The sequence below is a fragment of the Schistocerca nitens genome, chromosome 9 (genome assembly GCF_023898315.1).
Source record: "Schistocerca nitens isolate TAMUIC-IGC-003100 chromosome 9, iqSchNite1.1, whole genome shotgun sequence".
In the NCBI taxonomy this organism is placed as follows: Eukaryota; Metazoa; Arthropoda; class Insecta; order Orthoptera; family Acrididae; genus Schistocerca; species Schistocerca nitens.
This window is the reverse complement of record NC_064622.1, coordinates 349,565,892-349,580,187: the sequence shown is the minus strand read 5'-3', so window position 1 is coordinate 349,580,187 and position 14,296 is coordinate 349,565,892. Positions and strand designations below refer to the sequence as shown.

The 14,296-nt window shown below is 36.6% G+C and overlaps 1 protein-coding gene across 3 annotated transcripts in view; it reads left to right on the top strand.

Annotated features, from left to right (window-relative positions):
• Positions 1-10,657, top strand: part of LOC126203683 (WD repeat-containing protein WRAP73-like) — a 79,179-nt gene extending 68,522 nt beyond the window's left edge. The window contains exons 7-8 of one of the 3 annotated variants that reach the window (XM_049938050.1): positions 6,592-6,767; positions 9,321-10,657. In XM_049938050.1, coding sequence (XP_049794007.1) covers positions 6,592-6,767; positions 9,321-9,341 — 197 coding nt within the window. In that variant the 3' untranslated portion in view covers positions 9,342-10,657. Of the gene's footprint in view, positions 1-6,591 lie in introns of all 3 variants that reach the window. The other 2 variants (XM_049938051.1, XM_049938049.1) reach the window with 2 other exon arrangements.
• The last annotated feature ends 3,639 nt before the right edge of the window (positions 10,658-14,296 follow it).

Genomic DNA, 14,296 nt, shown 5'->3' with positions numbered 1-14,296 from the left:
TCTGATATTTTGCACATTCTGAAAATTGTTTGAGAGCAAGTAGTAAAACTGAATTTTCTACCCCATTCTCGAACTGCTGCTGCAGGATGTCAAGTTCTATATTAATTCATATTCTTTTAGTTGGTTCAGTTTTTTCATAAATAGATGAAGAATTTCATCATTTTGGTTTCTTATTAAATATAACATATATCTTGACTAATATGATACAGTTCTACCCACAACACATTTCACAACTCCCTCTTACAACTGACTTGGTACATACTATATCTAGTCCCAGTTTTTACTGAACAAAAACAGTATGACCACCATAGAGAGTGTGAAAATTGTATATATTATACAAATATTTAAATATTTCTTTAATATAACCAATTTATCAAAACAGTTTTAACTTTAATATGATTATTGAAATGTTTTGCTACAAAACAAGCCAGCCGGAGTGGACAAGTGGTTCTAGGCGCTACAGTCTGGAACCGTGCGACCGCTACGGTCGCAGGTTCGAATCCTGCCTCGGGCATGGTTGTGTGTGATGTCCTTAGGTTAGTTAGGTTTAAGTAGTTCTAAGTTCTAGGGGACTGATGACCTCAGATGTTAAGTCCCATAGTGCTCAGAGCCATTTGAACCATTTGCTACAAAACAAATTATCATAAATCTTGTTTTGATTGATTGAACTGAGTTGTAAAATAGAAAACCGATTTGGTTGTGGCAGAAGCACACAAATTTATAAGAAATAACAAAAATGTGCCCTTATGAAAATTTAAATGAACAAACTGAAAGCATAAGATTAAAAATATCACAAAATGAACAGACTCAACAAAAAGTTGTTTCTGAAGATACCAGAGAATGCGATACTAACGTGTTGTTAGTGCGAAGTTATGTAAATGCAAGAGCTCCAATTGTAATATTGTTGGATTACTCTGAGCAGAATAAGTCAACTTAAAATGAATTGTGATAAGATAGGATGAATTCTAATTAATTTATGGATATATTGAACTATAAATTAAAAATGTCAAAAATAATGTAAACAAAATCCCAATTTATCAATCGTGAAATTTGTATGTAGAAAAGTAATAAAAATTACAATACAGGCAACTATAAAGACACAGGATTTACGTTAGGAACAAAAGTCACATTGTATTTCTAAAGTAATAAACAGAAATAATTGAGACATTGTTATTGATGTACATTTCATGTAACTTTAATGTGAGAACTGTAATATTTAGACATGCAGACACTTTCAGAAACATTGTAACGAATTGCAAAGCTAAATTTCATAGCCAGTTTTCTAAAAACATTGAAATCTTAACCATAAATGCAGATTTGTTTAATTGAAACAATGCATAATGTAACTTCATTATAGTTGGAATCTATAAAAATTAAGTTAGTAGTGTTTCTGTTTTGAAGGTCAGTCTTATGGTTGATTTTGGACACTAAACCAATGTCAGCTTTTTCTGTGTTATGAGGCAGTAAACATATTTCAAAACTATTATGTGTGACATAGATGATATTTTACATGGAGAACTTGCAAGAAACCTGAGGTATACACAGCAGTCAAATTGTCAATTATCAGCAAGTTTTCACTGGATCTGTCTCTTGCCTTCTGTTATTCTGGGTGGATGTGTTGCATGTGTGGCAGACAGGTGGATTGCATTCAGGAGGACGGCACTTCAAACTCACGTCCGGCCATGCTGATTTAGGTTTTCTGTGATTTCCCTAAATTGCTTCAGGCAGATGCCGGGATGGTGAAAGGGCACAGCCGATTTCCTTCCCCTTCCTTCCCTAACCCGATGGGACTGATGACCTACGTGTTTGGTCCCCTCTCTCCAAAGCAACTGACCAACCAAGTGAGCTAATATTCTGTTAGGTGCAAAACTTTTGAAACTGATATATTACCTGTACTGTATGAAGAATAGAGTAAAAGGTATCATACTGTTTCTTGAGGGAATTTTTTGTATGGGTGTCCTGTATCAGTAAAAGTCTCCAACTCCTCTCCAGTCATGTGTATTGTGCTGTCAGTTTGTCATTACAAACGAGGTGAGTTAATGACAATTAACATTCATTTTCTTAAAAGATTGGGATGTGACTCCATGCTATATAAATTTGACTAGGTGGAAGGTAACAAATATGATATATGAAATCCAGCCCTTACTTCTAAAAATGAGTAAGTTGGGGTGGGGGGAGGAAAAGATCCTCTGTCAGAGGGAGGAAAAGGTCCTCTTAGTGTCAGTGGATGGGTGGTAAAGAAGAAGATAAACAAATGCAACACCCATACATCATACCTGCAAAACACTGGATATCAATACCTTGCTAAAATAGGGTGAGACAGTGAATGTAGTTCTTGGTGAAAAAGAGAGCTACAATATTTTTAGATGTAGTAAAAGTAGTTTTACACTGAAATGTTCAATCTACTTGTGTGTGTGTTTTTTATTTAATTTGTAAATACAAAAAATAAGTTTAAATAATTTTTACTAAAATGTTTGTGATATCAGCTTCTATTCTGTTACACCCTCTTCAACCATGTTTCCTTACCGCAACTAGGTAAAAAAGGAAAAGAAGGATTATGAAGATTATTTTATGTTGCTGGAGTCTTTAAAGACTACAGGTCTACAGACTGAACTCAGTCAACATTCTGTCTATAACTCTGCAGTCTTTTGAAGCAAGAGAATATCAGAATGGAAAGACAGTTAACTAGTTATTATTAGAAGCTACTGGAATGTTATTTACTTCTTGCTCTTCAAGTAAGGATGCCCAAGGACATGAAAAACCTCTTCTGCTTAAGACAGTCTTATCGTCCAGTTTGACAAGTTCGTTGTCTTACAGCAGTTTTTCTAACTGTAATCAGTCATGCTCACATTTAACATATGTTATTTTAATTTGGCTATAATTATAGAATTATCTATATACAGGGTGATTCATCAAGAATACCACAACTTTAGGAATTTAAAACTCTGCAACGACAAAAGGCAGAGCTAAGCACTATCTGTCGGCGAATTAAGGGAGCTATAAAGTTTCATTTAGTTGTACATTTGTTCGCTTGAGGCGCTGTTGACTAGGCATCAGCGTCAGTTGATGCTAAGATGGCGACCGCTCAACAGAAAGCTTTTTGTGTTATTGAGTACGGCAGAAGTGAATCGACGACAGTTGTTCAGCGTGCATTTCGAACGAAGTATGGTGTTAAACCTCCTGATAGGTGGTGTATTAAACGTTGGTATAAACAGTTTACAGAGAATGGGTGTTTGTGCAAAGGGAAAAGTTCTGGACAGCCGAGAACGAGTGATGAAAATGTAGCACGCATCCAGCAAGCATTTGTTCGCAGCCCAGGAAAATCGACTCGCAGAGCTAGCAGAGAGCTGCAAATTCCACAATCAACTGTATGGAGAGTCCTACAAAAAAGGTTAGTTATGAAACCTTATCGTCTACCTGAACGTCAACTACCCGAGGCGATGGATCGGCCGCCAGGCAGCCCGTGACAGAGCACTTCATCACTGGCCTCCAAGAAGCCCTGATCTTACCCCCTGCGATGGGGGTGTGTTAAGGATATGGTGTTTTGGCCACCTCTCCCAGCCACCATTGATGATTTGAAACGAGAAATAACAGCAGCTATCCAAACTGTTACGCCTGATATGCTACAGAGAGTGTGGAACGAGTTGGAGTATCGGGTTGATATTGCTCGTGTGTCTGGAGCGGGCCATATTGAACATCTCTGAACTTGTTTTTGAGTGAAAAAAAACCTTTTTAAATACTATTTGTAATGATGTATAACAGAAGGTTATATTATGTTTCTTTCATTAAATACACATTTTTAAAGTTGTGGTATTCTTTTTGAATCACCCTGTATTACAAGGGCTAGATATTGTAGTGCGGAAGTACACTCGTGAACAACTGAATTAAAAACACCGACTACTATCTCTTAGTGTGAGCCATAGCATAGCAAATTCTGCCAATTACAGTGAAGGCACTCTTACATCGTGGAAGTAATTGTAGCATGTAATTCTCTACCATCAGCTATATTTTGACAGTGTACAAAAACAAATATGAGATTAACATTATTACATTGTCAGAATATATAATAGTTCTGTTGAACTGTGAAGAACAGTAAACCCAAACATGGGTCTTAGAATCATTGTGATATTTACAACGCTGTGGTTCACTGTGTTACAAAATATTGACACCTATGGCATTAGAGAAGTGACATTAAAGAGCAAGCAATAAGGGCAGTGTACATAAAGTTAAAAATTATTCCATTCCATTGTGGCAGGGCACTACAGCAACCAGTATTGGAACAGCCTTGGTTGCAGAATTATTTAATGTCAGTGTTGATATTTAATATTGAAATTGACATTAAATAATTCTGCAAACAAGACTTTGTTATTCTGAAATAAGTACATAAAAGTAATGACAAGGCAGTAAGTGTACTGAATATGTTGGCAATAGCCTATATCTAACTATTTGGTTGCCTGGGACTGTGCTTGACTTATACAGTAAGTTAGTAACTTGTTTCTGCTTGTGTTAACCTCATATGGTATTAACTTCGTAGGATATTAATGCAGAGCAGAAGTTACTGATATTATTTGCTTAAGAAATCATGTTATAAGAAATAAAAGTTCTAACTAGTGTGCGTAGCAAAGAATTTTGCAAATTATGTTTGATTTACTAATTATTCCTAGCTCTTTGGTTATTGATAAGTGGTCTTTCATAGAGAAATTTATGCTCTTTATTTTACCCAAATGATGGAAAATGAACTTATAGTTTAATGTACAATTGACTGTGAGGTGAAATTGGAGCACTACCTTAGGTTGGATAAGGCTGGTTTCTTGGTGAAGGAACCAATCTGGCATTAAACTAATGATTTAGGTAAATTGCAGGGAAATTTGTCCTGGGGCCAAATGAGAATGTAAAACACTGCTTACAGGGTGAGATTCCTTGTCTGAACTGTGGTACTACTTGGCTTTGTCATGTTTTATCAAAGTTGAGTGACAATCCATTTGGAAACAGGAAATCTATAATTGTTGTAAAAAATTTACTTAATTTGCATTCTGATGATGCAACATAAAAGTTTACAAAAGAAATTCGAACAGGTATGGTGTTCAACAATACATTAAGTGGCGCTTTACAAATGGAGCCATTTAACTAAGATAAAATCAGTATCTTAATTTCTGGGGAAAAATAACCAGTGCAGGAGAGAGTTCATAAACAAAACAGGATCCGAAAAATGTTTAGCATTAAGGAAGCAAGAATAGGATTTGGAAATCACATTGTTGTGCTCAATAACTGTTGCTCAGTGTTTCATTGTTGATTTTATGATTACAATGTGAGGAAATGAACCTTTAATATGAGGTTTCATTGAGTATTAAGTAGTAGTTACAAGGAAGGATGTAATAAGAACAAAATGTGATAGTCTTTGATAAAACTCTGAAAACATTTCAGTAAGCTACTAAGGATACTAACAACAACACAGTTACAACAGATATACTTCCATGTCTTATTGAGTCTATTGCTGATTTCAGTTAGTGTTCTATCCTACCCGCTTTCTGCATTAATCAGAGACAGGGTGACCTTTTTTAATCTAAACTGGTGACATTTATTTTTCTCTGTCTAAAAAGTATTGCTTTGTATCAAAAGCGAAAATTTTCTTCAGAATTTACTTGCAGTGATGTGGAATTTGTTGGTCAGTCCTGCATCTACACATTAAAAGTAGGGAAAAAATTGTTCCTGGCTTTCATAACTATTTGTTTTGTAAGGAGGGAGAGGTGTTTGGAAGGAGGGGCAAGTCCTTTAGAAATGATTTTGAGAGGCACATATTGTACTGAGTGTTCAACAAATGTCCAGTAACTTGTCTCTCATATCCAGCATCAAATGTACTATTTATATATAATTCTGAAGTTTATGACAGTTTTTCTTATTTACTGGCTTGCGCCATACTGACATTTTAAATTAATCAAATTATTTTTTTGAAAATTGGCATTTTGGCAGCCAGAAGTAGATATTTGTAAATGCAAGATAAACATATATAAATTGTGTTCAAGTGACCATTGACTTAATAAACTGTTATATCAGCAAATTGAATCACTGGTTAAAGTACTGGATCTTTTTTTTTTTCAGGATGAGTGAAGTTCAAATTGGGGTCCAACCATCCTTATTTAATTTTTCCTAGTTTCTATTAATTGCTTTTATGGTTCACTATTCACAATTTATTTGGTATTTGAGTGTTCTGCTTGCCCATAAAAATTGTGTGTAGCTTTTGTTTCTATGTCATTTATTTGCTGGTGAATGGTACTCAGAGTGAGGTATAAAAGAAAGTATATTGAGACTTTGTCACTTGAAAGTTGTTTGTTGCTTACTAGTCCCAATCAAAATACTTTGGGGGCCGCCCTCTTATAACTTTTATTGTTGAGGAGAAGACTTCAGAAGCTTATTGTGTGCTTGTTATAGTGTGTTGTGTCATAGTGTGTTGTGTCATAGTAACAGGAATATCATTTGCACTGCCCTCTCAGGAGACAATTTAACTGCTTATTCAACTTTTATTGTTTCTGATGTACCAGCTAATGTTTGCTAAGAATTAATTTTACAGATGTTCCCTTCATTGCATTTTAGGTATGATCTGGGATCCACAGAAACCATGTTTGCTATCAACTACTAACACTTCTACCATCACCATTCTAAATGTCACTAAAGGAGCTAAATGCATGACAGTGCCCAATGGATCAGCTCTTGGTGAAGTTTTAGTGAAGAGGATATTGTGTGACCCATTTGGACGTTATGCTGTCCTTGTAGGTAGAACTCGATTTGTCATTCTCTATTCAAAGTAAATCATCAAGACACTAGGAGATGCCTTTGTACTGAGGACTGTTTTGATTGAAGTGTTAAAGTTCTATTGATTATCTGCATCATTTTGACAATAGATGGCTTTTGATATTCTTGTTGTCAGGGATTTTATTTTACTGAAACATTGTTTGTTCAGTTTCAGTTGTTTAGAAAGGTGATACTGTTATTGATTAATCTACTTAGTTTTATGTATATCTAGCTTGCATATTTTGGCTTGTTCATGTCTGTTTAAAAGATGCTGCATTATATTTGCAAAGCAGAGTAGGAATGTATGAATCACTTCAACACATATAAGTTGTTTATGTTGAGTCATTGCTGTGCGTATTTTTTCTCCATGAATCATGAAACAGATGGTATTTATAAAGTTCTGTACATGTAACAGCATTTTTGCAAAAACTGTACTCTTTTTTAAAATAAATATTTAATAAGGAAATTGATACCTCTTGTATTTAGTGTTAGATTACAGTACAGAGGCTACTCCGTTTGTACATAATCTCTGATTCATAACAGAAGCAGTATTGCGCTACTAGAGTTGCCACTTAAAATTATTTGAAAGAATGCAAATATTTTTCAGTTTTATTCTCTCAAAAAGTTGGTAGGACTATATTTCATTTTTGTTTGTAATCAAGTACTTCATCTTACCCACCCCATGTGCTCTTCATCGCTAATCTTAGTTATATTTTTTAGTTATATCTAACAAATGTACACAATTAAATTTTTTTCAGAGTATTTTTAACATCAAATTTTAGTGTTCTATAGTTTTGTTTATGTGTAGTCATTGTGGTAAATGGTGGTATATTGGTGCATTTGAAATGATGATGATGATGTTTTTGTTATGCATTTTTGGTAATAAGTTCCAATAACTTTAAATTACATCACTGATTTCATGTTAATAAACATCATTTTCTACACTAAATTAAAAATGTAACAATCATTTTTCATTTAATACATTTACACTCATGTATGTTGATGGTTTCAGTTGTCTGAGACTGCAGTCGTGTATGTGTGTGTGTGTGTGTGTGTGTCTGTTTGTCTGTCTGTCATATATTATTGACAAAGGCCTTAATGGCTGAAAGATTTAATTGTGAGAGTCTTTTTGTTGTGCCTGTCTGTGATTCAGCATCTCCGCTATATGGGGAGTAGCAACTTTCCTTTCCATAATATCGTTACTTCCATCCTGGATTTTCCATTGTTTGATTCCTGGTATCTTCATTGAGATGTCTAGAAACCCTTCTGTTTTGGAGAACAATAGGGGAACAAGTAATATTTGGATAGCTTTTATCACTATATTCACTGAATACATCATGCCTGTTAAACTAATATTTATATTTTGTATGTTTCTAAATCTTACATTTTCACACCTTAATAAATTTCTCAATTCCTTTCTTTGAGTGGATCCATGTTTCCATATCAAGTGCAAAATTTTGTTTTGCACTCAACTCAAGATAATCTCATTTGTGATTTTTCCCAGATGTTTCACAAAGACTTATGCTTAGAATATTCTCATATCCAGTGACATCACTCTGCTTATTGGTTTGCTCTAATTACCTAATATTTTGAAGAATCTCTTCTGATAATACTTCAGTAATATTAGTGTTATAGTCCTGGGGCAGAGAAGGGGGAGGAGTAGCAGAGAGGGGAAAGAGACTTTGTGACGAAGCAAGTTGGGATGTTTGTAATTCCCCTCTTGTTTTGTCAACTGCCTCTTTAAATTATTTTTTAAAAAATTTTTTAGTTTTACCATTAACATACAATCAACAATGGAAATTCCAGGATGGAATGTAACAAGGAAAGTTGCTACTAACCATATAGCGGCGATGCTGAGTCGCAATAGGCACAACAAAAAGATTCACGCAATTATAGCTTTTGGCCATTAAGTCCTTTGTCAGTAACAGACACACATACATACATGCACACACACACTCATGCAAACGCAACTTGCACACGTCTGCTGTCTCAGACAACTGAAACCATCAACATACGTGAGTGTAATCTCTATTTTCATAAAGGAGAAAGGTTGGCCCTCAGTGTTAAAGAATATAACACCAGATCTAATTTTGTGCTTAGTTTTATGTATGAAATTGATTTTCTAATTTATTTTGGCTTATGCCTAGTTAGTAATTTTTGTTATAGGGTGAAATCAGTAATTGTTTCGTAACTTAAATTTTGTTGTTGACTTATAAACAAATATAAATTCTGTACTAATTATAAACATTTGGAAGACGTAATACTAGTAATCTTAAAGTATCTATTTGGCTCTCTTCGAAAAAATGTTAGCAAAACCAGCCCTTTATTAATTCCAAAGTAACTATCAGTTTTGTCAAAGTATTGTTTACATAACTATTTATGTTAATTTAATCACTTAAACAAATAATTCGGCCTAAACCTTGTGGTAGAAGAAACTGTTAAAAGGAATGAATTTTTTGGTGTATGCAGTTAATTTAATGAGTTAAGTTTTGATTTTAATTTCTGTAAATTTAATTTCAAATGATGTGTAGTTTCAGTACCTATTATTGTGATGATATAGAAGAGCCCGATTTTTGGTCAAGAGACAGTCAGCCCACGGCCGAGTTTCAGACCAGGAACCTGTGTTTGTTAGAACGACAACAATGCATCAACTTAACGGTGTAATAAGGTTTACACAATTAGGCCGTGTGTTAAAACAGTAACAGTGTCTGCTCCATACGTAACTTTATATTCTTCAAGAACTGTGAACTTTGTGGTTAGGCTTTTATTGCTTGTAGATGTTCAATAGTAAACTATTGTAGCAGTATGTTCAGGTTTGCCTGCACACTATTAATGAGGCTTACAAAAAGTTAAACAATAGTGCACTGGCCATATAACTGTGTATTATTAGGGGGTTGTGAACAGTGAAATTAAATTACTGTGAAACACAACTGTGCACCTGTCGGCTACATTATTTACAATGTCAATGTCAATCCACAACCCATTTTTCAGCCAGTGTAGCAGTGCAGTACGTTGACACTGAGGACAACAAATGAAAGGATAAATAAATCAGGCCAAACTGCTACAACTGGTGGGTGCATTGGCAGGAATTGGCCCACAATGAGGATGAGGGGACGTGAATCGGTAGGATATGATAGTATAGAAACTGTTGGGTGAAGTGTATGGGAACAGTAGGTTATGATCAGTTGAGGCCTAGATAGTTTTAGGTGCAGAGAATGTGTTGTAAGAATAACTTCCACCTGTGCATTTCAGAAAAGCTGGTGGTAGAGGATAGGATCCAAATGGCCTGGGTTGTGAAGCAGCCATTGAAATGAAAGGTGTTATGTTCAGGCTGCATGTTGTGCCACAGGGTAGCCCACCTGTGAAAGCAAACATGTCCTATATCAGATCTGCTGTAGTCCTGCCCATTCCACCTACCCTGCACTTCCTTTTCCATTCCTGCCATAGGCTTATCCTGCCCCATCAGAGGCCGAGCCACCTGTGAAAGCAGCTATGTCATATACCAGCTCTGCTACAATCATTCACCATGTGGTTAATTAACAGAAGTGATTACAACATTGTTATTGATGTATGCTTCACTTAACTTTAATTCAAGAACTGAAGTATTTTGACATGCTAACTATTTCAGAAAAATTGTAATGAATTATAAGGCCACATTCTGTAACCAATTTTGTGAAGCCATTGAAATCATAATTCTAAATCCAATTAACTTCTGTTTAAACAATTCCTAATGTAACTTTGTAGTTGTTGGAACCTACATAAACACCCATGGCAGTAGTTGTATTACGTCAGTCTATGTTATTTGTACACTAAACCAATGTCAGTGTTATCTGTATTGTGATGCAATAAACTCACTTAAAAAGTATAATGTCCATTTTGCCTATGTTATTTCTTCATTAATGTGACATAAATTGTCTCGTGTGTAAAACTTGATCCAGATATCATTTTGGGCGGAGGAACTGCTACAGACCTGAACTACATATCTGATTCAAACCATTGATGATCAGCAAGTTAAGTAACTAAAATGTAGCCATGAAAACTGGTTGCGTTTTACAGTGGTTATGCTAATGGCTGTGTATTGCGCTACAAACAAGAAGGAAGAAAAAGACTGATTAGCTATGTTTCTCGACAACTTAACAAAGCATTAGTTAACTAGAGTGCTGCTGAGTAGGAGCTATTAGCTCTGGTATTTGGTGTAAGTTATTTCATATGCTGTCTTTGTGGCAGCCATTTCACTTAAGTCCATGACCATGCGACAGTCCTAAGGCTTTCACACAGAAAATACCCGAGTAGCTGATTGATAGAATGGGCATAGAAACTTAGTGAGGCAGTTATGAAGTGCAGCAAACTACATCAAAATGCCGATGTATTAAGTAGGAAGGCTTGCATGCTGCAGGTAGGTGAAGTGCTTGTAGATGAGTTGGGAGAAGCTCAAAGAAAATGTGAGGTATTCCAACAATTTGCCACCTAGCCAGAATTTGTTTCTTAAAGACTGTGTTTTGTACCACAAAACTCTACAAGGAAACTAGTTTGTTATGATGAAAACACCCCAGCAAAGTGCAGTGTCATGACAGTATTCAAGCTTATCATAGTGGGAGCCTGGCTAGAATGCATGTGTGACCACTACGTCTTGGTGGAAAAACTGACGGCAAGATATAGAGGAATCTATTTGCAGTAGAATTCACTGCGCAACAGACTAAGCATAGGATTTCATTGTAGCTGCTACTTGAAGTTGCCAGGGCATTTGAAATTGTTACTCTAGAATACTTGGGTCCATTCCACAGCCCCAACTAAACAACAAAAATATATTATCAATGATTGACCACCTACTGCTGACATTACAACAAAACCTGGGGTGAAGGTGTTCATTATAAACTTGGTTCTGCCTTCCCTATGAAGTTCTTACAGACCAAGGGGCAAAATTTGTGCCTTTGTTACTGTCCAAATTTCAAAACTATTGATAGTCAAAATGTGGCGGACAACATCTTTTCATCCTGAAGCATAAGGAATAGTGGAATGAGTATCTAGAACTGTAACAAAGATGCTTTTCTATATTATTAATAAACCCCATACTGCAGTCGGTTGGTTTTATTAATATTCAAGCTGCATAGGAAGCCTTTCCTATGCAGCTTGAATATTAATAAAACCAACCGACTGCAGGGACAGATTCCTGACTGGAGATGGAGAAAACAAGGTCCTGTGAACATGGGCATGGAAATGCATCATTGTCATGGTAGATGGCACTGATGAGTGAAAGTTCCTCTGACTGTGTGCCATGTTTTCAAATAATGCAAAAGCAGTTGCCAGATGAATAGAAAGAAGTAATATACACTCAAAATTACCACCTTACAAACCAGATTACTGAGTCTTATAAGGGTCAGTCAAATGAAAACGAGACTAATGGAAAAAAGTAAGTGAACTGTTTATTATTTCAAGAGTAATTGCCATAACTGTAAATATACGTATTCTACTTTGAGACAAGACAGTTAATGCCTGAATGGAAAGTTGTTTGCCATGTTTGTACACAGGCATGCCTCTCTTTGTCTGAAGTAAATAGACAAATATGACTCCCATTCTTTGGGATTCCAACAATGTGGAAAACACGTGGGGAGAGATTGGGACTGTGTCAAATATGTGTAAGGGCTTCCCCGCAAAATTTCTGCAACATAGTCAAAACAATCTTGGCAACATGTAAAAAATGGTTCAAATGGCTCTGAGCACTATGGGACTTAACATCTGAGGTCATCAGTCCCTAGAACTTAGAACTACTTAAACCTAACTAACCTACAGACATCACACACATCCATGCCCGAGGCAGGATTCGAACCTGCGACCATAGCAGTCGCGCGGTCCTGGACTGAAGCGCCTAGAACCACTTGGCCACAGCGGCCGGCAAGGCAACATGTAGACGGGAATTTTGTTGGAAAGTTGTTTCTACTATTCTACAGAAGTTTCACTAGAAAACACCTATCCATCCTCTATACAGTTCAAATCTCTCAACATTTGATTTCTGTATTTTTGGAACCCTGAAGAAAGATCTATTCACTTTGCACGAAAAGGAATGTGCCTAGATGCAATAATGGTTCCATCGACAAACATTTTTCCACAAAGGCATTACCAGGTTGTCTCAAAGTCTGATAAATGTATTAATAGTTGTGACAACTACTTTTGAAATAATAAACACCTCACTTTCTTTTTCCCATGTTGCTCATTTTCAGCTAACTGCCCCTTATATTAAGAAATCCTGCAGTTAGAAATGGGAAAACTAACAAATCCTCTGCAACTTTTGGATGATCATGTATTTTGCAGTTAAGGGTTCCTGTCAATACTGAATTACAGCATCCCAATTGTAGCTTGATAGCTCATTGCCACTGTTATATCCTTCAGTCAAGTGGTAGCTTTTGTCACTGCAGAAGTACATTGAAGTACACAGTTTTTTTGTGAACTGACACTACTTCTCATAACAAAAGACTTATTGTGAAATTCCTCTGTGTTCTTTAGTTTAAACTCCAAAATTTTGTGCATGTTCTTGTATTTGTCAGGCACAGTTCTGCATTTTAATAACCACCTAGGGTGTATTTCTGTTGCCTTTAGTATGAATAGAAACTGTGATTGCTCTGATCTGTTGCAAGCTGACTTGGTGACCCTCTGCTCACATCTCCAGGTGGTGCTGGCTTTGGTCACACAGGTTAAAGCTGTTGTCAATGGGCACCACTGTGAAGGTCCGGATGAGGGGATCCTATGGATGTCTAGCACATTTCGATTGGTCCACTGCTGTGACTGCCCCAGGTACTGCCCGCACTGACGTTGACACCTCACCCTGGTCAAGTGGGAGTGATTACAAGCTGTGGCAAGTCGTGAAGGACATCCCAGGTGGCCAATTGGAGGACATCCCCAGTTTATCTGATGGACAGGTTTTATGCACTGACTGATAAACATCCTGACCCGGATGCAGTCACTTACCCATTTTCAGGGGCTGCCTCTTGGCTTGCAAGATCTGGGCAGTCATAAAGATGAAACTACTTGTTGCTGGGAGCTCCAATGTTAAGCATGTAATGGGGTCCCTTACGGATACTGCTGCCAAGGAGGGGAAGGAAACCAGTGTGCACTCTATGTGTGTACCGGGAGGAGTCATTCCAGATGTGGAACAGGTGCTTCTGGATACCATGAAGACAGAGGGTGCAGCAAACTGCAGCGACTCATGTTGATACTAACAGTGTGTGTAGCTTTGGATTGAAAGAGATTCTGTATGGTTTCAGGTGCTAGCTGAATTGGTGAAGACTGTCATTTTGCTTGCAAGATGAAAGCAAAGCTCAACCTCTGAAGTGTCATCAACAGGATTGAGTGGAGGGACTGAATATGAGGCTCATATGGTTCTGCGACCGTGTAGGCTAAAGTTTCCTCTACTTGTACATTAGGGTGGTTGATTCTGGGGTTCCACTTAATAGGTCAGGGGTCCTCTATACACAGGTAGCAGCTACACAGATAGCAGGGGCTGTGTGGAGGG